Here is a 26,075-nt window from a genome sequence, read left to right on the forward strand (position 1 = left end):
TTTTCCCTGCACTTACCACTGTATTATACTTCACTTCCAGGATAAAATGGTGATGTCACAACCCAACTCCCAGAGCTGTGCAGGCTGTGGCTGCTGGAGAGGATGATGGCAGGGGGACACTGAGGGACACAGGGCACTGGAGGGACACCAAGCATCTCTCTGCCATCATCCTCTACAGCAGCCACAGCCTGCACAGCTCTGGGAGTCGGGTTGTGATATCACCATTTTATCCAGGAAGTGATGCCTTGATGCAGTAGTAAGTGCAGGGAAAAAAGCAGAATATTTTCCATAGAGCGGCATGGCCTGCAGCCAGAGAGGAGAGACGTGTTTTCATCGAGCAACTGCCTGTCCTCTACTATACCAGTGACGTGGACCTGATTCCCGACATTTATTTCCTTCTCTCCTAACCAGACTTCTTCCTGAGAGCTTGGTGACTGCTCCACTACCATGCACCGATGGTTTTCGACGAATTACAGGATCCCCAAGGGGGAGTACTCTCCGCTCCCAAAACAACAAGATGGCGCTGCCTCCAGAGTGACGCAGTTGAAAAATCTGCCGGGTAAGAAACTCCCTGCCTCAACCTCTCAACCCGCTCCACTCCAGCAAGCCAGTCTACGGATATTCTACGTTCGAACTCCCCTGCAGCCCTAAGTATTCCCCAGCTAAATCTTCTTTGGACTCTCAAGGTAATCAAGGATCCTCTGCCTCTAATTTGGTGTCTGATACCACTGCTAAGACCACCACTCTCTCCCCTGCAGCTCCAATGTTTATCAGCAGTACTAATCAGCTCAGTCCCGGCAGTTCTCGTTCATTACATGAATCTGTAACACAGGTTTGCCCATAATCTGCTGCTGCTACCTGGCATAATATTTTGTTTGCATCATCTTTGGACCCTGCATATATTTCACCCACTACTGCTGCAGCGTTCAAGCTCAAGAGCATCGATATAGATTTTGATACGCTGCAGGCATCTGATGCACCACTGACAAGCTTCTCTCTTAGGAAGATGTTATTATTGTTTAGAGACTCTCTCCTACATAGCATAGATCAGCTTTTTCAGTCTTTCAGCTCTTCAATGACAATGGTGGAGGACAGAGTCCTACTTGCAGAAACAAAAATGGGTGAGCTGACTAAGCATAACTTACTATCTGATGCATGCAGGAGAATGGAGGAGGAGATACATAATTTGAAAAGTAGAACCATGGCCTTGGAAGATCAGATTAGACGCAACAATTTGAAAACATGAGGAAATCCGGAGTCGGTTTCACCATCGGACCTGCCTTCTTATATTCAGAAGTTTATTACAACTGTCCTACCTAATTGTACAAATAAAGAAATGGTCATAGACTGGGTTAGGAGGGTCCCTAGACCCAATTATCTTCCCATGGACACTCCTAGGGACGTTATCACACGTATTCACTTTCTTCGGGTAAAGTCTGTATTTTTGGAAGCAACCAGGAATACGGAGGGTTTACCGGACGACTACCAGTGGATATCGGTGTTCTCGCACTTATCCCCGGGGACTCTACAATGGCGTAGATCTTTTGCCACCTTTACTAAGCTATTGAGAGACAACCAGATCCGGTATAAATGGTTTTCTGCTACACACCTTGTCGTCTTTAAAAGAGATGTCACCTATAAGGTTTCTAACCCGAGGAAGGTATGCAGTTATGGCGTTCTTGGCACCCTTGTAATGATCAACACTAACTGTTCTTGGACAGAAGGATTGTTGCACACATTTTTATGTTCGTCTCTCCTTATCTTATCTGGCATTGGTCGGACAATGCACCCTTTCCCACCGTGACTAATGTTATTTAGTATTAAACGCATATTATTGTTCACTTCATAGTCATGTTTGTACTCTCTTAAGATTATATGATGTTAACGCTTATACTTAGCATATCCTTGCCACCTTGTATATCCCTACATTTTAGGTACACACATGACGGATAGTACAAGCGATACTCAGAAAAATGAATGACCATAACGGTCAACAACTCTATTAGCTATTAACTATTTACTATACCATTTCGACTTTTATACCTGCAATTTGCTTATTAGTGTTTCTTATATTCCTTTAACTTGATATCTTGTGCTTATGCTCAGTACGATATTGTAGTATATACCTGCTTACTTACTTATACCAGTATCTCACTATACCGTATCAGCATTTCTACATACATGTAACAGCATTCCCATACACCGTATCAGCATTTCTACATACATATAACAGCACTACCCTACACCGTATCAGCATCTCTATTGTGTTCACTGCATGCCATCACATCTATTTTATATGCGATTCCCCACACTGTACTGTTGTGTTCTCCTCTAACCACATCTTACCTGCATATACATATAGTGGAATTTTTCTACGTCTTCCTATGTGTTGAATGTTTATAGACCAATATCAAGCTTTATTTCAAATATATGTATGTTTTATTTTGTCTTTTGAAAATTTTCAATAAAAATATTGAACCATAAGTACTTTCCATAATAGGTGTATATTGGCGATTTGTGTAACTTTTGGGGGGCAATACAATACTTTAACCCCTTAACGACATCGGGCGTAAATTTACGCCCTGATGCCGGTAAGGGAGTTAATACAGTAATCAGATGCAGCTGTCAAACATGACAGCTGCATCCGATTACCGGACGCAGCGTCATCCCTGGTGTCTAGTGGGGAGATCGCTCCTCCGGGACATCCCGGAGGAGCGATCTCCGTAACTGAAGCCGGCCGGGGACCGCTCCAAGATGGCGCCGTCCCCGACTCGGCACTCGTTTGTTTCCGGCTGCAGCAGCCGAAAGCAAACGAGTGCCGATCTCATGGATCTCTGCAGCATATCTATGCTGCAGAGATCTCAATGAGAGATCAAAGTGTATATACTAGAAGTCCCCTAGAGGGGCTTCTAGTATATGTGTAAAAAAAAAAAAATATAGTGTTGTTCTCAATAAAAAGCCCCCTCCCCTAATAAAAGTCTGAATCACCCCCCTTTTCCCAGGTTATAAATAAAAGTAAATAAACAAACATGTTTGCTATCGCCGCGTGCGTAATCGCCCAAACTATTAACTAATCACATTCCTGATCTCGCATGGTAAACGGCGTCAGCGCAAAAAAATCCCAAAGTGCAAAATTGCGCATTTTTGGTCACATCAAATCCAGAAAAATTGTAATAAAAAGCGATCAAAAAGTCGTATATGCGCAATCAAGGTACTGATAGAAAGAACATATCATGGCGCAAAAAATGACACCTCACACAGCCCTATAGACCAAAGGATAAAAGCGTTATAAGCCTAGGAATGGAGCGGTTATTGGGAATGGAGTGTTATTTGTTGACAATGGTTTAAATTTTTTACAGGCCATCAGATATATAACATGTATTGTATCGTTTTAATCGCAACGACTTGAGGAACATATATAACAAGTCAGTTTTACCCCAGGGCGAATGGCGTAAAAACACATTTCCCCCAAATAAACAAAATGCGTTTTTTTTTTCAATTTCACCACACTTTGAATTTGTTTCTCGTTTCGCAGTGTACTTTATGCAAAAATTCAGCCTGTCATTGCAAAGTACAATTAGTGACGCAAAAAATAAGGGCTCATGTGGGTCTCTAGGTGGAAAAATGTAAGCGCTATGGCCTTTTAAGCACAAGGAGGAAAAACCGAAAACACAAAAATCGAAATTGGCTCTGTCCTTAAGGGGTTAATAAAAGTTTTCGCCGGACTTGTCCTTTAAAAGTACAAATGAATCCTTTTTTTTGAACCGTGGCCCGGTTCCTACGGAGTCAATGGAGCCACGTCATGGAGGGGCGGGGGTTTCCTCCCACTGGGGGCGGGCCAGCCCGCCTCCAGGGTTTCACCCCCGGGCCGGTAACCATGAAAAGAACAGCACCATAGGCGGGAACCAGGCCGCGGTTTGAAAAAGGGCCCGCTGCACCGGCTTCCCCTTACCATTCGATTCATGTGTAAGTTTAAAGAGAGTGTACCTGATGGTACATCCTCTTTAAGTTTACCTATGGGACCTTTGTAATCAATCATTAGATTGCTCTTACTGGTCAGTGATTTTTGTTTTTATTAGATACTAGAAAATGTACCCGGCGCTGCCCGGGTATAAAGTGTCAGTGTGTTAATTAGATTTGTTCTAAGGTGCCCAGGAGGCCAAGTTAAAAGGTATTGTTTCATCTGAGTTAATCAGTGGAATTAGTGTATACCTGTAGTGCATAGTTGGAGGGGTTCTGTATACCCACAATGTATAGTTTTTTAGGGGTCTCGCATATCTGTAGTGTATAGTTGGGGGGGCTGTATACCTATAGTGTATAGTTGAGGGAGGTCCTGTATACCTGCAGTGTACAGTTAGTGAAGGTCCTGTATACCTGTACTGTATAGTTTGGGGGTCCTGTATACCTGTAGTATATAGTTGGTGCTGTATACCTGTAATGTATAGTTGGTGGAGGTCTTGTATACCTGTAGTTTATAGTTTGAGGGTCCTGGATACCTGTAGTGTATAATTGGTGGAGTAATTGGTGGAGGTCTTGTATACCTGTAGTATATAGTGCGGGGGTCCTGTATACCTGTAGTAAATAGTTTGAGGGTCCTGTATAACTATAGTATAGAGTTGGTGGAGGTCCTGTATACCTGTAGTGTATAGTTTGTGGTCCTATATACCTGTAGTATATAGCTGGTGGAGTCCCTGTATACCTGTAGTATATTTGGGGTTTTGTATACTTGTAGTATAGAGTTGGTGAAGGTGCTGTATACCAGTATTATAGAGTTGGTGTAGGTCCTTTATACCTGTAGTGTATAGTTTTGAGGTCCTGTATACCTGTAGTGTATAGTTTGGGGTCCTATATACCTGTAGTATATAGTTGGTGGAGTTCCTGTATACCTGTAGTGTATAGTTTTGGGGTCCTGTATACCTGTAGTATATAGTTGGTGGAGGTCCTGTATACCTGAAGTATATAGTTGGTGGAGGTCCTGTATACCTGTAGTATATAGTTTTGGGGTCCTGTATACCTGTAGTATATAGTTTTGTGGAGGTCCCGTGCACTTGTAGTGTATAGTTTTGGGGTCCTGTATACCTGTAGTGTCCTGTATACCTGCAGGGATGTATTTACCCGTATGGCAGTGTTATTCCGTCACAGTGTGTCGGTATTGGTCATGTCTGGTATGTGGGTGTTATCCAGTCACAGTATGGCGGTATTGGTCAGGTCTGGTGTGGCAGTGTTATCCAGTCACGGTATGGTGGTATTGGTCAGGTCTGGTATAGCGGTGTTATCCAGTCACAGTATGGCAGTATTGGTCAGGTCTGATATGATGGTGTTATCCAGTCACAGTATGGTGGTATTGGTCAGGACTGGTGTGGCGGTGTTACCCAGTCACAGTTTGCCGGTATTGGTCAGGTCTGGTATGGCAGTGTTATCCAGTCACAGTATGGCGGTATTGGTCAGGTCTGGTATGACAGTGTTATCCAGCACAGTATGGCGGTATTGGTCAGGTCTGGTATGGCAGTGTTATCCAGCACAGTATAGCGGTATTGGTCAGGTCTGGTATGGAGGTGTTATCCAGTCACAGTATGGCGGTATTGGTCAGGTCTGGCAGTGTTATCCAGTCACAGTATGGCGGTATTGGTCAGGTCTGGTATGACAGTGTTATCCAGTCACAGTATGGCGGTATTGGTCAGGTCTGGTGTAGCAGTGTTACCCAGTCACAGTTTGGTATACCTGTTGTGCCCTGTATATACATGTACTGTATGGATGGAGTAGGGGGTCCTGTATATACATGTACTGTATGGATGGAGTAGGGGGTCCTGTATATACATGTACTGTATGGATGGAGTAGGGGGTCCTGTATATACATGTACTGTATAGATGGAGTAGGGGGTCCTGTATATACATGTACTGTATAGATGGAGTAGGGGGCTCTGTATATACATGTACTGTATAGATGGAGTAGGGGGCTCTGTATATACATGTACTGTATAGATGGAGTAGGGGGTCTACCAGTTATTACTGTGGATGTTGTGAGGCAGCTTCCCCAGCAACCATTGCTCCCTGTGAAAATGAAAGCAGTAATCCTATTGGTTGCTAAGGCTCCAACTGCCGTGTCTGCTGCAGCTAATTATATCACCTGTGTTTGCAGTGAGGAGATTTTCCCATTCATCTCTATGGGGCGCCTCTCTTTCCCCTCCCCCTCCCCTCCTGTACATCTGGCGGGGACGGGACCTTTGCAATAACCTTCCCGGGCACCCAATGTATCTGTGTGCCAAATTTGGGGTCAAACGGTTCAGGCGTTTGGAAGTCTATAGAGGACAGACAGACAGAAGGACAGACAGACAGACTTTGATTTTTATGATATAGATTATTGTCATACTAATCTAATTTTCTCTACTTGTAGGGATGCTCTCTATCAAATCCTGCTGGACTCCAATTCTTTAGATTTAAAGTATCAAAAGGTAAGCAAAAACTCAACAGTTATAACTGACTGCATAATAAACTAATATGTCTGTAATATAAATATCTCTATCTAAAAAATTTTTTTGTTTTTGGTATTTATTTCTGCGTTCCTGTAAGGCTGGATCCACACTGCTTTTAACGGATACGTTTTTAAATGGTCACTTTCAACGTACAAAAAAACGCGGTCAAACACTAGATTGCAACTATTCCTAATTAAGGGCAGCTTTATATACTGGGGAGGGGGGGGGGCAACTGTACCTAATTGGGGACAACTCTCTACCTATTAGGTGGCAGCTCTACCTACTGGGGATAACTCCCGGTAGGGTACCTATCTACCTACTGGCAGCGCCTACCTATCAAGATTCTGTTTAAAGGTAATTTTTCTGGTAATGTTTGATGCCCCAGACCTTTCCTTATGTTTTTTTATGTGTGTAAGTGTGTGTGGGGGGAGGGGTTTAGTTTATATACATGCACACTTTGCCGTTTTATTCATCCTTTCTATTTAGAACAAAGATTCGGTTGCAGTAGCCCTGCACATTAGGGCTGCACTAGGTGCTTGGACTGAATAGACCACAATAGGCAGATTCCAATAGTTTCAGAATTTTTTTTAATGCAGATCTTTCACAGGATGGCATCAGTGGTTAAATCAAAAATATATACTATGGTGCCTTGGATTATGAGCATAACTCGTTCAGGGACCATGCTTGTAATCCAAATCACTCTAAAACAGAAGCAAATTTTTCCATAAGGAATCATTGAAATGCAGACAATTGGTTCCACATCCGAATAACAGGTAAAACAAATAAAACAAACATGTAGAAAGCTGGATATGTCATATTATAAGTTACTGTACAGTATAGCAATCAGCATGTGGAGTAAAATGTATAGTAAGTGCATAAGGATGAAAAACAGCAGCAGTTTTTTTAAATACAGGATGGGACTGCAGATCCCCTTATGCAGGAGCATAGTACAACAGGCTAGAATAGAGAAGCAGGGCTTCTGTCAGAGGTCTGTGTAGTCACATGACCACAATGGGGAAGGGGTGTGTGTTCACCATGGACCAATCAGGAAATGACAATCACAGAGCTGTGTCGGAAGGACAGAGACAGAAACCTTTCTATACAGCAGTGTGAGTAGCTGAGTGTAAGTGCAGACAAATTATAGCAGCAGTGTGTATAGCGGAGTGTGAGTGCAGGCACAGTATAGCAGGAATGGAGAGGATGGGAAACACAAGGGCTGACAAAGACTGCAGGAAGCATAAAGGAATTAGCAGGACATACTGTTGGTATAGCACAGTACAGTATAGCAGCACTCTCTGTCCGGGCAGAGACGGGTTACAGTTATGGAGAGATTACCTCTACAGTCCTGTCCCCTGATGCAAGCCCCAGCCTGAAGTTGATCTGCTATGATTTGGAAGATGAGGAAGACTTCCTGGGTCAGACAGAGTACAGTGCTGTAGACCATTCTATGCAGACCATGCCCCTCCCCGACTTTCCCTCCCACCCAGTACAGGGAGCTCTTAAACCAAAGCAATGCTCTTAAACCAAGTAAAAATTTTGAAAAACTGTGCGCTCTTCTTGCAAAATGCTCTTAATCCAAGTTACTCTTACATCAAGGTACCTCTGCAGATTTATTTTATTTTATACTTTGCTTTTTAAAGAGGACCTGTCACCCCGGGGGGTGCCGGGGTGACAGGCTCCCAACCCCCAGCTAGATCCCCTTATACTGACCTCAAATCGCCAAGTCCTGCTCCCGGAGCCGTTCCCAGGACGGAGATATCCTGGCCAGAAGCCGGTGCACGCGCTGTGGATATAGGTCCAGCTTTCATAGAGAATCAATGGAGTTGGACTCATCCTCTATGGACGCCGGACCTATATCCACAGCGCGCACGCTGGCTTCTGACCAGGATATCTCCGTCCCAGGACTGGCTCTGGGAGCGGGACTCGGTTAGGTGAGGTCAGTATAAGGGGATCTAGCTGGGGTACGGGAGCCTGTCACCTCTGGGGGTGACAGGTCTCCTTTAAGTTAGCAATTGTTGCATCAGTAGATGCCAATCTTTCCTTATAGCCAGTAATGTCCATATACAGCTGTATAAACACCTTATCCACATCTGTGTAGTATCTTTCTTTATCAGCAATGTGAGGTTGTAGCATGCTGATCTTTTTCTACAATTTGCTCATTACTTTCTTTCAGCTATATCTCTAAATAACAAACCTGTTTAACCTGTTCCTTACAACACTTGCAATGTACCGTCTCAGAGACATTTGTGTCTGCCTTCACCATCTCCATCTTACACAGGGCATCCTCATAAATGCACACCAGCTTAGCCAGCATGTGTAACCGCTTAGAGGACTGGTTAATCACACTGCACTTAGAAATATGTAGTTTATCATAGGAGAGAGCCTGCTCTAACAGGGATTCCCATAAACTCTTAGCAGATCCACAAGTGCTCAACATTACAGGGTTAAACGTACTACATTTACTTAAAGAGGATGTACCACCAGGTAATCCTCTTTAATCTGACATAGGGAAAGAACGGCACAGTCACGGGTATTGATTCTAACAGCCGCATCATACAAAGGAGGGAATTCCCTCCCACTGGGGGTGGGCCTGCCCGCCTCCAGTGCTTGAGCACTGGACCGGGACCCATGGATGCAATGGCGCCGTACACGGGAACCGGGCCGCAGATCAAAAAAGGGATCCTGTGACGGTGCCGTTCTATCCCTGTGTCAGATTTAAAGCGACTCTGTACCCACAATCTGACCCCCCCCAAACTACTTGTACCTTCGGATAGCTGCTTTTAATCCAAGATCTGTCCTGGGGTCCGTTCGGCAGGTGATGCAGTTATTGTTTTAAAAACGACTTTTAAACTTGCAGCGCTGTGTCTAACGGCCGGGGCTTACATTAGTATATGCATTAGGCTGGCACAACCTCTCCTCCCCACCCTCCTCACCTCCCCACCCCACCCTCATCACCTCCCCATGATTAGGAATGATCCAGGCAGATTGCTTCCTATTCCCCTTCTGTGTGCATAATGAACATGGGCTGGATCGTTAAGACACCTGTGCAAAGCTGAAACAGCAGTAAATGTTCCTGGATCATTCCTAATGCTGAGGAGGGTGGGAAGGAGGGAAGGAGAGGTGTGCCAGCCTAATGCATATACAAATGTAAGCCCTGGCTGTTAGACCGCACTGCAGGATTAAGGCTGCGTTCACACTACATATATTTTAGTCAGTATTGCAACCAAAACCAGGAGTGGATTAAAAACACAGAAAGGATCTGTTCACACAATGTTGAAATTGAGTGGATGGCCGCCATATAACAGTAAATAACGGCCATTATTTCAATATAACAGCCGTTCTAAAATAACAGCAAATATTTGCCATTAAATGGCGGCCAGCCACTCAATTTCAACATTGTGTGAACAGATCCTTTCTGTGTTTTTAATCCACTCCTGGTTTTGGTTGCAATACTGACTGAAATATATTGACTGAAATATACATATACTGACTGAAATATACGTAGTGTGAATGCAGCCTTAGGCTATGTTCACACTACGTATATGTCCAGCCGCATATTTTCGCGGCCGGACATATACGTGTTAAACTCCGGCCGGGAATTTACGCAAGTTGCGGCCGTAGTCTACTTACGCTTCCCGAGCGCCCTACGTAGCGATCTGACAGCGGTCTTTTACTTGGAAATCTTTGCCTAGCCCCGGACACCCCACAGAACCTTTTGGATCGGCACAAAAAGCTTGCAAAATGAAGAAATCACCACTACGTACGGGACCGCATGTTACGCTACGGGTGTAAGTTACGGCAAACAGTCAAACAATGGTCTGGTTCATTTGTTACGGCGCCGCGTACGATCCGGGCGTAAGTTCGTACGTAGTGTGAACTGTGCAGCCGTACATCGTATACTTTCCTTTGTACGCAAACTACGTAAGTCTCCGGACGCTTATTCACAGAACGCGCTACGTCCGGAGACTTACGTAGTGTGAACATAGCCTAAAAGTGGTTTTTAAAACAATAACTGCATCACCTGCCGAATGGACCCCAGGACAGATCTTGGATTAAAAGCAGCTATCCGAAGGTACAAGAGGTTTGGGGGTCAGATTGTGGGTACAGAGTCGCTTTAAGAGGATGTACCTGGTGGTACATCCTCTTTAACTTATCAAAAGTTACACATCCTGCCTTGTCACTCATTGTTATCCCTGTGATTTGTGCTACTCCAATACAGTAAGTGGTGGAGCCTTTTGTTATTTGGGAAAGATTCTTTGATCCTTTCCCCAACCAGCAGGATACTACTGAAGGACAATACAAAGTGCACAACAATACAGCCAGAAAACAAAGAAACCACCAATATCCTAGGAGCCTCACTACATAGGTTATCTGTTATTAATGGCACTCACACTAGGCCTCAGATGGAACTGTGCTACCTGTCCGAAACTCACCAGTCTACAAACCTAGGTTTACAGTATAACAACAATTTCAACACTATAACCTAATAGAGATTCATTAAAACAGTTGGGCTGGGCTCGCCATTGACAAAGGATAATTCTGGTTTGTGCATATTAGTCCCTTTGGTCCGCTCCTAGTCTGGTACCTTTGTTTCCTGTACAGGCCGCTTACTCTGTATTAGTATACAGTACACGCCCACCTGTCCTTTTCTCACTACAGGAGTAACATACAACCCTTTGCAGATATATATAAAACTACTTTACTAATAACAAAGATGACAAGGACATTATACATTATATCCAGATACAATACATTACATAGAGATCACAACTACACACAGCTGCCTCCTTTCCTACCCCCCTGGATACCAAGCACAATGTGACCAATACTGTGTATGTATATACAGTATAACATATATCCAGATCCCACACTGTATCCTGGATCTATAGTTATTATCAAAGCCACATCGAGCAGCCGACCACTAGTACATGTACATATAGAGACCCATGCATAGACAGCATATGTATCTATAGCAACACACACTTATACCTAGAATATCTATATGTACACGTATACAGTCTACTGTGATGTTATTATACTTATATTGCTATATACACACAGAAGGCCCACATATATTATACCTGTTCCTAAGTGCTTGTTCATCCAGGGCCACAGGAAATAGAGCGAGAGACCCAGAGTATACATAAGTTATATCCTCTAGGAATTGTCCCAACCCATTCTATGGACTCCACCCTAAGACCACTCATATACCTTACAGTGGGGGAATGGAGAATGTTGAGGAGCGCTTGGGCTGAAAACAATCTGCACAGCATGGTTAAGGAGGAAAGGGATGCTAGCGAGAGCTCTAGCTTGTGGGTGGCACCTTTAACTTCCAAAATCTTTTTTTTTCTTCACTTTTTTGTTTCCAAAGCTATACAATGGCCTTGAGTCACCGCTTCATGAGCCTCCCACTAAGACTCTACAGACACTGGGACTCTACAGACCCATCTTTCTCTAATATGTGGATATACACAACTTGATAGAGTCTCATGTTACTTGGGATTTCAGCAGGGACTTATTCAAACACCAATGACATTGACGAGTAGGGGTAGCCATTGACAAGAATATCAGTACTGGGCCATGATCTGACCAGGAAATTCTATCTCCACTCCTTTAAGGAGCCAAACCATTGGCATATTACCAAATAAATAGTCAATTCTGGTATGTGTTTTATGTGGATAGGAATAAAAAAAAAAAGTATGTTCCTGCACCGGGTACTTAATGCGCCAAAGGTCATAGAATCCCTGAATATGAATTCTATATAGAGTTTATGCAAATCATTTGATGGTGGGTGACCTGTTGTAGAGTGCCTGTCCCATATTTCAGAGAGAGGCAGATTTAAGTCTCCACCTAGGACTTTTGAGGCAGGAGACACAAGTGACCCCCACAAGTGACCCCATTCTGGAAACTACACCCCTTAAGGAATCTAACAAGGGGTGCAGCAGGGATATGGACCCCTTGGTAATAGGCACATTTGTGTTGTGAAAATGAAAAAAAGGTATTTGTAATTTTCACTGCACATGTTCTACCTATGTGCCCGTTACCAGTGGGGTCCATATGCTCACTGTTAGATTCAATGAGGGGTGTATTTTCCAAAATGGTTTTTTTTGTGGGGGTTTCCACTGTCCTGGCAGCACAGGGGCTTTGTAAATGCGACATGGCCTCCATCCTCCATTCCAGCCTCTAAATGGCGCTCTGTCTCTTCGGTGGCTTGCCCTGTGCCCATATGGCACATTATGTCCACATGTGGGGAATTTTCATACTCAGGGGAAATTACCCTACATGTTTTGCATTTTTTTTCTCTGTAACCCCTTGTGGAAATGAAAATAATCAAGGCTAGACCAACATTAAGTGTACAAATTTTTTTAAAATTTGTACACTAAATCATTGATCTAGTCTTGATTTTTCATTTTCACAAGAGGTTAACCCTTAGAGGACCGGGCCAATTGGCATTTTTGCACTTCCATTTTTTTCCCTCCTTGGGCTTAAAAGGCCATAGCACTTGCATTTCTTCACCTAGAAACCCACATGAGCCCTTATTTTTTGCGCCACTAATTGTACTTTGCAATGACCAGGCTGAATGTTTGCATAAAGTACACTGCATAACCAGGAAAAAATTTAATGTGTGGTGAAATTGAAAAAAATAAATAATATATATATATATATATATATATATATATATATATATAATTTTATTTGGGGGGTATTTGTTTTTACGCCATTTGCCCTGGGGTAAGACTGGCTTGTTATATATGTTCCTCAAGTCGTGACAATTACAACGATATGTAACATGTATAACTTTTATTTTATTTGATGGCTTGTAAAGAATTTAAACCATTGTTAACAAATATATGTTCCTTAAAATCACTCTATTACCATGCTTATAGCTCTTTTATCCTTTGGCCTATGGGGCTGTGTGAGGTGTCATTTTTTGCGCCATGATGTGTTTTGCACTTTGGGATTTTTTTGCGCTTACTCTGTTAACCGTATGAAATCAGTAATGTGATAAATTAATAGTTTGGGCGATACCAAACATGTTTATTTATTTGTTTTTATTTATAACATGGGAAAAGGGGGGTGATTCAAACTTTTATTAGGGGAGGGGGCTTTTTATTAATAACAACCCACTAGACACTAGGGAATAGGCTGCAGTAAGTAATCAGATGCAGCTGTCAACTTTGACAGCTTCATCTGAATAGTTAATTAGCGGGCACAGCAATTGAACAGTGCCTGCTAATAGCCGCGGTCCCGCGCTACACGCAGCACCCGGGAACTCGGTCCCGCCCTGAACTCCCCTGGGCGACCGCTGGACGTACGGGTACGGACAGGGTCATCTAGGGGTTTAAAGATAAAAAGAAACGCAAAATGTGTAGAGCAATTTTCCCTTAGTAGGGAAATACCCCACATGTGGACATGTGCCAAGCGGGTGCAGGGTAAGCCTCCAAAGGGAAGGAGCGCCATTTGGCTAGAATGGATGTTTACAAAGCCCCTGGGTGGCCAAGACAGTAGAAACCCCCCAAAGGTGACCCCATTATGAAAACTACACCCCTAAAGGAAATTTTTCACTTTCATTGTTCCACCTTTGTGCCTGTCACCAGTGGGGTCCATATGCTCACTGCACCCCTTGTTAAATTTCTTGAGGGGTGTAGTACAGGGGCTTTGTAAACACGACATGGCCCTTGAAATTAATTGTAGCCAAATTCAGCCTCCAAAAGCCAAATGGCGTTCCTTCCATTTGGAGGCTCCTCTTGCGGCTGCATGGTGCTTTATGTCCACATGTGGGGTATTTCTGTACTCAGAACAAACTGCTCTACACGTTTTTTTTGTTTTTTTTAACCCTTGTGAAAATGAAAAATTAATGGCTAGACCAATGTTTTAACGACATCGGGCGTAAATTTACGCCCCCGCGCCCTGGTACTTAGCGCAAATGGACGTAAATTTACGCCCGATGTTTCCCCGATGGCTGTGTGTTCACACACCGCGATCGGGGAAGATGGCCTGCTATAATGTATAGCAGGCCATCTCTGCTCGTCGGCACAGGGGGTGCTTAACCCCCCCCCCGTGCCGACGATCGCTGCTATATGCTGATCAATACAGATCAGCATATAGTAGTTGAATACAGCTTTCCGGGTCATCGGTGACCCGGAAAGCAATGGCGATTGGTGCTGTCTGAGATAGCACCAATCGCCATTAGTGTGCTACGGGAAGATGGCGCCGATGCCACCCCCACGATCGCCGTGATAGGCCGGCCAGTACCAATCTTACCGTAAAAAAACTGTTTTGCCGGGTTCTGCACCCCTCAGCTCGGTAGCTGAGGGGTGCAGAACAGGTGTGTGTGGTGCAGGTGTACCATACTCACCTGATCTGGCCGTCCGGAGCGACGATCTGCGGTCCGCACCGTCCTCGCGTCTTCTCCGGGTTCAGTCGTCCAGCGTCGGAAATCTTCGGAAACGCTCGGGTTCGGCGGGCCTTGGCAATCTCCGGCAGCGTCGTTCTACTGCCTCCTAGCGGCTGATCAGTGAATATCATTAACTGATCAGTTGCTTTGGGTTAAAAAGATTTTTTTTTTTTCTCCAATTTATTTTTTTTTTTGCTCCCTAACGCCGCTGGGTGCTGATCAGCATCGCACGTATGTGCGCCACTGATCAGCAACTCCTCCTTTTTGGCGTAGGGGCGTTTTTTCCCCCCTATATCCTACCGCCACAGTCTGCTGATAAGTGCCGCACATAAGTGCGGCATTTATCAGCAGCTCCTTTCTTGGCGTAAAAAACACTACACTACATGGAATAAAGTTTTACACTACACATATACCAATCCCCGTATAAAGATGGCCCCCAGGGTGTTTTCGGCTTCGGACGCATACGTTATTATTGCCTCCGACACTGAAACAGCCAGTGAGGATGAATGGGGGGGAATCCTTCTTTCCTCCATTCATCCTCATCATCCAGTGACATGTCTGGGGGTAGCGTAGCGTACGCTGGCCCCCAGACACGTCTTTTCCGCCAGTACCGTCCCAATAAGAGATGACGGTATGGCGTGAAATTCTACAAACTCTGTGAGAGTACCTCAGGGTACACTTACAGATTTAGGGTACGTGCACACTGCGGAATGGCGAAGGATAACCCTTTCAGCATTCCGCAGCTGATGTCGGCGCGTTGGTCATAGACTCCATTCTATACACGGGCGGATTCCGTTGTCCGTCCAAAGAATGAACACGTTCATTCTTTGGACGGAGGGCGGAATCCGCCCGTGCATAGAATGGAGTGTGACACAGGCGGAGACGCACGCCTGCATCAGTCTGACGGCGGATGCGAGCTGCGGAATGCACAAAGGGTTATCCTTCGCCATTCCGCAGTGTGCACGTACCCTTAGAGTGTGTGATGGAAGGGACACCCGAATCCAGCCCCCAGATGCCCCCCCCCAATCCTCGGAGTTAGTGGGAAGATCGTTCAGGAAGTGATCTTCCCACTGCTGGATAAAGGTTACCACCTGTACGGGGATAACTTTTATACCAGCACCCCCTCTTCCGGTCCCTCGCTGTCCGAGCTACTGTAGCTTGCGTCACGATCCGAAAATATCAGAAGCAGTAACAGAGCCCTAATATTTAGCAGCCATGGAGTGGACCCAGCGCTTCTGGATATGAAGGACCCCGTATCGCACCAGGGCAACATTTTCCAGGTGACGTCCCCCACACTGGAGAAAGGGAGACCCCAGAAGAAGTGCAGAGTGTGGCGTCACAGGGGGATCAGGAAGGACACCATTTTCCAGTGTGCCACCTGTCCTGATCCCCCTGGCCTCTACATACTGGATCGCTTCAAGGCGTACCACACGTCATCGGAGTTCTACATTGTCTAAATTCTGTCCCTTATTCCTATTTCAGGGGTCACGTTGATCCAGGGATTATTCTGATCGCCATTATGGAGTCAGGAAGGAATTTTTCCCCTGTGATGAGGCTACTGTCGTCTGCCTTACGAGGGTTTTTTGCCTTCCTCTGGATCAACACAGGTTGAATTTGATGGACACCTGTCATTTTCAACCTTATAAACTAATAATTGGCCTAATACCCCCAAATAAATTAGAATTGTCCCTTTTCCCCAGCTAAATAGGTATGGCCGCCATTCCCATTAGAGGAGGCCATGACGCAATTACAAACCCTCTTTGTGGCCAGGACAGTAGAAACCCCCCACAAGTGACCCCATTCTGGAAACTACACCCCATAAGGAATCTAACGAGGGGGGCAGCGGGGATATGGCCCCCTGTTGACGGGCACATTTGTGCCGTGAAATTGAAAAAAATTGTTTTTATTTTTACTGCACATGTTCTACACATGTGCCCATCACCAGTGGGGTCCATATGCTCACTGCACCCCTTGTTAGATTCCTTATGGGGTGTAGTTTCCAGAATGGGGTCACTTGTGGGGGGTTTCTACTGTCCTGGCAGCACAGGAGCTTTGCAATTGCGACATGGCCTCCATCCTCCGTTCCAGCCTCTAAATGGCGCTCTGTCCCTTTGGTGGCTTGCCCTGTGCCCATATGGCACATTATGTCCACATGTGGGGTATTTTCGTACTCCTACTCCTTCGTACCCTACGTTTTGCGTTCATTTTATTTTTTAACCCCTTGTGGAAATGGAAAAAATCAAGGCTAGACCAACATTTAGTGTAAAAATTTTTTTAATTTTCACAAGGGGTTAAAAGATAAAAAAAAAAAAAAATAAATAAATGTGTAGAGCGATTTCCCCTGAGTACGGAAATACCCCACGTGGACATAAAGCGCCATGCGGGTGCAGGGTAAGCCTCCAAAGGGAAGGAGCGCCATTTGGCTTTTGGAGGCTGGAATGGATTTTGAGGGCCTTGTTGCATTTAAAAGGCCCCTGTGTTGCCAAGACAGTTGAACCCCCCCACAAGTGACCCCATTATGGAAACGACACCCCTCAGGGAATGTAACAAGGGGTGTAGTGAGCATATGGACCCCACTGGTGACGGGTACAAATGTGGAACAATGTGGCGTGAAAATGAAATATTACATTTTTTACACTATAATGTTGGTCTAGCCTTGAATTTTTCATTTTCACAAGGGGTTAAAAGAGAAAAAAATCCACAAAATGTGTAGAGCAATTTCCCCCGAGTCCGTAAATACCCCACATGTGGACATAAAGCACCATCTGGGCGCAGGGCAAGCCTCCGAAGGTAAGGAGCGCCATTTGGATTTTGAAGGTTGGATTTGGCCAGAATGGATGATGAACGCCATGTCGCATTTACAGAGCCCCTGTGCTGCCAAAACACTGGAAACCCCCCACAAGTGACCCCATTATGAAAACTACAGCTAATTTGAGCATTACGTGTATCACTTGTTAGTGAACATAGGCACTCTCATTTTCACGTCAATATTTCTATTTATGATTTAATAAAAGTTACGTTTTATCTGTTATTCGGGGATATACTGGCTTGTTTGGGCCCATGGCCCTCTGTGTTGCCAAGTTGTATATTTTTTAGGTTTTGGCACTTCAGAGCCTCTGCCAATCTGAAGTGGTACAGTCAAAAATGACCAAATATAACGGAGGCGTTGAAATTCACTAGGTGCTCCCTTATATCTGAGGCTTGCGGTTGCGACAAATAGCGCAATAGGGCCACATGTGGGGTATTTCTATAAACTGCAGAAACGGGGAAATCAATATTGGGGTGCATTTCTCTGCTAATAGGTTGATCATTATGAAAGATATTGGATTACAATAAAATCTGTGCACAGAAAATTAAAATTTTTAAATTTCTTACACACTTAGCTTTTATGTCTGTGACTCTAAAGGGTTAAAAAACTTTCTGGATGTGCTTTTGCAGAGTTTGGGGGGTGCAGTTTCTGAAATGGGGTGCTTTGTGGGGCTAACATACAGGCCCCTCAAATACACTTTAAGGCTGGGTTCACACTATGTATATTTGAGGCTGTATTTGTGAGGCTGTATAGCAACCAAAACCAGGAGTGGATTGAAAACACAGAAAGGCTCTGTTCACATAATGTTGTAATTGAGTGGATGGCCGTCATTTAATGGCAAATATTTGCTGTTATTTTAAAACAACGGCTGTGGTATTGAAATAATGGCCGTTATTTACTGTTATATGGCGGCCCTCCACTCAATTTCAACATTGTGTGAACAGATCCTTTCTGTGTTTTCAATCCACTCCTGGTTTTGGTTGCTATGAGGACCTGACATGAGGACCAAATACAGCCTCAAATATACATAGTGTGAACCCAGCCCAAACCTGAACAGGTCCCTAAAAATATCTGATTTAGAAATTTTACTGAAAATTTGGAAATTTGCTGCTTATGTTTTAAGCTTTCTATTGTCTAAAAAAAAAATAAAAAAAAAATGAAAGATCGTTTAATAAATGCCACCAACATAAAGTAGACATGTTGCTAATGCTATTTAATATATAATTTATGTGGTATAACCACTTTCTGTATAAGCAAAAAAGTTTTAAAGTTGTAAAAATGCATTTTTTCACAATTTTTCATGTTATTTGTTTTTTTTTCATAAAGATTTGTTATAAGTATCGACTCCATTTTACCAGAAATGTAAAGTACAATATGTCACGAGAAAACAGTCTCAGAATCAGCCGGATAGGTAAAAGCATCCTGAAGTTATTAATGAATAAAGTGACACTGGTCATATTCATAAAATTTGTCTCTGTCCTTAAGGGGTTAAGTTTGAAAAATGTTAATTTTACACAATATCATTGATCTAGTCTTGACATTTTTCATTTGCGCAAGTGGTTAATAGAGAAAAAAAAAAACGTGTAGAGTAATTTCTCCTAAGTAAGGAATTACCCCACTCGTGGACTTAAGGTGCCATGCGGCCACAAGACGAGCCTCCAAAGGCAACGAGCGGCATTTGGCTTTTGGAGGCTAGATTTGGCCCCTTTGTTACCAAGACAGTTGAAACCCCCCACAAGTGGCCCCATTATGGAAACTACACCCCACAAGGAATGTAACAAGGGCTGTAGTGAGTCTATAGACCTCACTGGTGACTGGCACATATGTGGAACAATGTGGCGTGAAAATGAAATTTCTTACAATATAATGTTGGTCTAGTCTTGAATTTTTCATTTTCACAAGAGAAACACACAAAATGTGTAGAGCAATTTCCCCTCAGTTCGTAAATACCCCACACGTGGACATAAAGCACGATGTGGGCACAAAGGAAGCCTACGAAGGGAAGGAGCACCATTTGGATTTTGGAGGCTGGATTTGGCTAGAATGGATGATAAATGCCATGTTGCATTTACAAATCTCCTGTGCTACCAAGACAGTGAAACCCCCCCACATGTGACCCCATTCTGGAAACTACACCCCTAAAGAAATTTAACAAGGTGTGCAGTGAGCATATGGACCCCACTGGTGACAGGCACACTCAGGAGAAACTGTTACACCTTTTGTGTTTTTTATTCTTTTATCCCCTTGTAAAAATGAAAAAAAAATTTCATGCCATATTGTTCTGAAAATCTGTGAAAAACCTGTGGGGTCCATATGCTTACCGCACAACTTGTTACATTCCTCGAGGGGTGTAGTTTTCTAAATTGTGTCTTCTTAGGGGTGTTTTTTTTTTTAATGTTTTGGCCCCCCAGAGCCTCTGCAAACCATAACTACAGTCAAAAATGACCAAATATAATGGAGGTAGGGATGAGCAAACTTTTGAAAAGTTTGGTTCGGTTCGATCCGGCGAACTTTCGTGAAGTTCGGATTGGTCCGAACCGAACACGAACCTTGCTCTAACGGCTGAATAATTGCAGCTACAATAGTGGGAGTGTGATAGGCTATAGATTCGTTTAGTTGTAGTTGATATTACAATGAAAAAAATGGGGAAAAAGTGCGAAAAAAATGAGATTTTTTTTTTAAATAATAGGAATAATATTAATAAAATAGTGAATAAAAGTGCCAAAATAGTGACAAAAAATATTGAAAAAAGAAGTTCACAAGGAGGATGCGGCAGCAGGATGTTGAGCAGCAGGAGGAGGCAGCAGTTGATTGCTCGCCTCTGAGGCCAGTATTGTTGAGAAGAGACAAGTCGAGAAACAGGAGGAGGCAGCAGTAGATTGCTCCCCTCTCAGGCCAGTATTGTTGAGAAGATGTATTGGATCAGTGCTGCACACTTCTGCCTTAGATTTTAGAGTCGGTGCTCAGTGGTAAATGGGTTCTTCAACCTCTGATACTGTACAGTAGAAACCACGGCACTCGTTTTGCGTGCAAGAATAGGTGAAGGTTTTATTAAATAGTGTGATACAAGGTATATACTCCGACCATAGACAGAAAGCACATGAGATGAGACCAGTAATGTATTGTGCAACGTTTCGGTCCAACCTGGACCTTCCTCAGGCCATAGGGTCTCTACAAAGAATAAATATGAAATACATACATATGGTACATGGTAACAATGGGAGTAAAACCACAGTATCATGAGTGCAGAGTTATAAAGAGAACAAAAAGAATTCATAAACAAATATACATCTTAAGCTAAGGAACTATGTACATATATACAAATGCAGAGAAGGGAAAGCTGTGACCTAAATATGCTGGTGGGGACAGCTGAATATGGAGCTGATGGGCTGGCTGTACACAATGGTCATATGGTGCCATCTAGTGGCCAAATCAAGGACATGCAGTCCATAGGGCAGCAATAGAGTGGAGTATAGGAGGGAAAAAAGGGGGGTGGATGAAGAAGGGAGGCATCAGGGGGAGAGAGAGCAATGGAAATATCAGAAACATAGTAGGCTAGAGGAGGATAACAACGGGGCAATGTCTGGAGAGAAAAGCAGAGTTATGGTATAATGCTGCCTAAGTAATCGTGCTTACCTCGTGTGCTACATGTATGAAGGAGAGAGGTCGGTGGAGTGTGTGATGGGTGCTGCCGGCCGTGCTTAAAGGGAACCAATCATGGCCGAAATTTTAATTTTATTTTTTTGCTAATTAGCTGTAAATTAATATTTTATTAATATTTGTAATTGGAATTATTTACTTTTATGCCCGTGATTTTACAATATACACATTTTCTTTTCCTGTCTCGCGCCGGCTCTTTTCAAAAGAGCCGGCGCGAGACAGGAAGCTCCCGGCATGCCGAGCGGCGGGAAGGGCTCCCATGAGCCTTTGCCGCCGCTCTGTAAATACACAGTGATCCCGCGCTATACAGCGCGAGATCACTGTGTATGTCTATTCTAACTGGGCCTATTAGTATGTCCCTGAAGATACAGACTGCCTGTGCAGTCTGCATCTTATGCGTTTACCTAATCCTGTATAGCGGAGCAGTAAGGGCGGCGGCGGCCATCTTGATGACGTCACTGGTGCGTTCCAGCGCTGGAACGCAAGGGACGTAATCAAGATGGCGTCCGGCTTAGCTGCACCGCTACAGAGGACTGGGTAAAGTATAAGATACAGACTGCACAGGCAGTCTGTATCTTCAGAAATAAACTACATGAAGATACAGACTGCCTTTGCAGTCTGTATCTTATACTTTACCCAGTCCTCTGTAGCGGTGCAGTAAAGCCGGGCACCATCTTGATTACGTCCCTTGCGTTCCAGCGCTGGAACGCACCACTGTGACGTCATCAAGATGGCCGCCCCCGTCCTTACTGCTCCGCTTTACAGGATTAGGTAAAAGCATAAGATACAGACTGCACAGGCAGTCTGTATCTTCAGGAATAGATTTAGGGAGAGAGAATCTTTTATTATAGGGACAGTTAATTTTAGGTGATTGGTTCTCTTTAAATAGGGAGCGGACGGGGTCACATGGTCACGCCGGAGCGGGTCATGTGGTGCACGGGAGGCAAGGAAGGAAGGGAAGAACAGGGAAAATAAATTATTAAGAAGGGGAGAGTGAGCGGAGGGAAGGTAGGGAGAGAAAAAAAGAGAAAATGATGAGGGAAGGACATGCATGACGCAGGTTACCATAGTTACCATGATGTCTAACTGTTCATGCTCCTTGGGGTGACTTAGCCCTAAGGGGAAGAAAAATAGTCATTAAGAAACATAAGACATAAAGTACTAGGTACACATAGAGCATATAGACCCCCAGGAGAAAAGTTACAGTAGGGTTAAGAAACATATACACATGGTATGAGGAAAGGGTAACAGTTGCGTCGCATGCATACAGGGTCTGTGGTGTAAGTCAGGAATAGTTATATACTGTATACTCTATCATATGCTCTATTGAGGCCCTGGGGTTCAATGGTTTGGAGTCTATGAATCCAGTAGGCTTCCCTTCTTTTGAGGAGTTCCAACCTGTTGCCTCCTCTCCTAGGTTGTTTGATGTGTTCTAGTACCTGGAAGCGGAGCTGTGCAATGGTGTGGCCCATGTTATGGAAATGGGCTGGGATGGGAAGTAGAAGGTTTTTATACCTGATCGTGGATTTGTGCTTGGAGATTCGGCCTCGGATACGTTGGGTAGTCTCCCCCACGTACCCGAGACCACATGGACATTTGATGAGGTACACCACGAAGTTGGAATCACATGTATGGTACTCAGTGATGGGGAAGCGTTTGCCTGATTGTGGATGCGTGAAATATTCGCCTTTAGTAATGGAAGAGCATTGCCCACATCTGAGGCAGGGAAAAGTGCCCTTTTTGGGCGGACCTAGGAAGCGTTGGTGTGTTCTGGCAAGGCTCCCTATGTCTGCATGAACCAGATGATCCCTCAGATTTTTTTCCCGCTATAACATGTCATGGGTGGTGTTTGAAACTCCGCTACTTATGGTAGGGTGCGTCTAAGGATGGGCCAGTGTTTGTGTATGATATTCACTATACTTCTGCTGGTAGGATGGTATTTGTGTACAAAGGGTATTCTCGGTGGAGAGACTGTGTTGGCTCTAGCAGTGTTGGGTTGAGGTGTCAGAATCCTTTCAGGGTAGCCACGTTGTCTAAACTTATGGGACATTTCGTCCAGGCGTTCCTGGCATGTTGTGGGATCGCTGTAACGCCTGGAGTAGTGGATCCACTGGACCGTCACCAGCGATGGCACTAACCTCACCAGGGAGCGGAGTCTAAGGGGCCGCTGGTTTTCACCAGAGCCCGCCGCAAGGCGGGATGGACTTGCTGCGGCAGGCGACCCCCAGGTCGCTACCCCTGGCTTGGTTGCTAGTGACGGCGGGCGAGGCGTGGCAGGAGCAGTAGGCAGGAGATGGTGCTGGCAGAGGCCTGTAGGCGTAACCGCAGGAGTCAGGCTGAACACAGGAGCAATGGTGTGACAGGGGAGCAGGAACCAGGAACAAGGACTAGGGACCAGGTAGCGGATAGGAATCAGGAACAACAGGGAGCTGGGCCAAACGCTATAGGAAGCATGTAGAGGCTCCAACACCTGGAAGGGGGCAGAGCTGGAACTTAGAGGGGAGTGATTGACATGTGGACCAATTAGGAGCGCACTGCCCCTTTAAATCTGAGACAGCCGGCGCGCGCGCCGGCCGGCACAGTGAGAGACGGGAGCGGAGGAGAGGTGAGGCGCCCCCAGGGGCCGAACTACCAGCAGCGCCGGGTCCCTACACAAGGACCCCCTGCGGCTGCATGGGGCAGGAGGAGGTCGCGGCGGCGGCCCGGAACACGGGACGCCGCCGCGGCCGTGACAGTACCCCCCCCTTTTGCCTCCCCCTCTTTCTTGCCTGCAGATGGAGGCAAATCAGTGATGAAGTCCATCCCTATGTGGTGCCAGGGAAGGTCTGGAACTGGCAAGGGCTGTAATAGGCCGGCAGGCCTTAGTCGGGAGGACTTGTTTTTGGCACAGATGGTACAGGAAGCCACAAAGTCCTTGACATCTTGGAATAGACTGGACCACCAGTAGTGGCGGGAGATCCGTTACCCGGTCTTTTGGACTCCAGGTGCCCGGCCTCCAATGAGGAATGTCCCCACTTCAAAATCCTTCTTCGAAGCGCAGGGTGAACATGGGTCTTTCCGGGGGATATTCTCTGAAGAGTAGAGGTGGCGACTGGCACTAGGCGATCGGGAGGTATAATGTGGCGAGGGGATGTGGATTTGTGGATGAAATCCTTCTGTAAGTTCTCCCGGATGTAGGAGGACATGGCCTCAGTCTCGGGTACGGAGAGAGGGTACACCCGACCTCGTGGAGAAGGAGTACCAGGAAGGAGGTCTATGGGACAATCGTACGCCCAGTGAGATGGTAGAGAGTCCGCCTCCTCGGCAGAGAAGGCATCCGCCAAGTCTTGGTCTTCCGCCGGTAGGCCGGATAGAGGCTTGGCGGGGTCAGGTGACGACATAGAGTACTTGGTCTGAGGTGACTTGAGACACTGGTTGGGACAGTCCTGACCCCAACTGAGAATCTCCCCGGTTCTCCAGTCCAGCTTAGGGGCATGTAATTGCAGCCAAGGGAGTCCCAGGAGGATGGCGGGAGAATAATGGGGCAGGACGTAGAAGGATATCTTTTCCTGATGTAAAGGACCCACCTGGAGGACTAGAGGTGCGGTCTGGTAGTACACATGGTCGGTAAGAATCTCGCCCGTGACCGAGGAGATAGTCAGGGGCCTGGCTAGTTGGGTCACGGGTAGCCGCCATCTTTGGACCAATGTTGCCGCAATAAAACTGCCTGCTGACCCAGAATCGAGAAAGGCAGTAGTCTGGTGATTTTGTCCTGAGGGTGTCTGGATGGAAACCGGCATAGACAAACTTGGAGAGGTGGCATTCACACCTAGGGACACCTGTCCCACCGGACCTAGGTGCGAGCATTTCCCGGACGCTTGAGGACGTTGGGGACATCTCTGCCGAAAGTGATCAGGGCCACCGCAGTAGAGGCAGAGATTCAGCTCCAGACGACGAATTCTCTCATCAGGCGTCAGGCGAGCTCGTTCCACCTGCATAGGAACCTCAGGAGACGGCTGGGACACCGGAATGTCAGGATTCTGGAAGACCGGCGCCAGCTGGTGATGGTGACGAGACAGGCTTAGTCATTGTTCATGCCGAACCTCCTCCTCCCTCTCCGAAAAACGAGTATCAACTCTGGTGGCCAGTAGGATGAGTTCGTTCAAGGAGGTAGGTAGGTCTCGGGCGGAAAGCACGTCTCTCACCCGACTGGACAGGCCCTTTTTAAAGGTGGCAATTAGAGCGGCCTCATTCCAGTCTAGCTCTGCTGCCAGGGTGCGAAATTGGATGGCATAGTCGCCAACGGAGGAATTCCCTTGTGAGAGATTAAGTAGAGCAGTCTCAGCCGAAGACGCACGGGCAGGTTCCTCAAAGACGGAGCGAAACTCGGCCAGAAAGGTTCGGAGATTGGCAGCAGTAGGGTCATCTCGATCCCAGAGAGGCGTGGCCCAAGCCAGAGCTCTACCCTCCAATAGGCTGATGATGAAAGCCACTTTAGAGCGCTCGGTGGGAAACTGACTACTTAAAAGTTCAATATGCATGGTGCACTGAGTCAGGAATCCCCTGCACAACTTGGGGTCACCACCGTATTTGCTCGGGAGAGCCAGTTGTAGTTTCGAAGAGACAGCAGTAGGTGGTGAACGCTGAGCAGTAGTATGCTGCTGTAAGGCGGCAGTGAGTTGCTGGATCTGCTGCGACTGTTGCTGGATCTGTAGGGCCTGTTGAGCGACCACTCTGGCTACGTCACGGATGTCAG

The 26,075-nt window shown here is 45.5% G+C and overlaps 1 protein-coding gene across 3 annotated transcripts in view; it reads left to right on the forward strand.

Annotated features, from left to right (window-relative positions):
• SEMA6B (semaphorin 6B) overlaps positions 1-26,075 on the forward strand; it is a 683,939-nt gene that overhangs the window by 162,601 nt on the left and 495,263 nt on the right. For all 3 annotated transcript variants that reach the window (XM_069964532.1, XM_069964533.1, XM_069964531.1), the window contains exon 4: positions 6,395-6,452. In XM_069964532.1, the coding sequence (XP_069820633.1) occupies positions 6,395-6,452 (58 nt within the window). The remainder of the gene's footprint in view (positions 1-6,394; positions 6,453-26,075) is intronic.

Source organism: Dendropsophus ebraccatus, chromosome 3 (genome assembly GCF_027789765.1).
Source record: "Dendropsophus ebraccatus isolate aDenEbr1 chromosome 3, aDenEbr1.pat, whole genome shotgun sequence".
NCBI classification, from domain to species: Eukaryota; Metazoa; Chordata; class Amphibia; order Anura; family Hylidae; genus Dendropsophus; species Dendropsophus ebraccatus.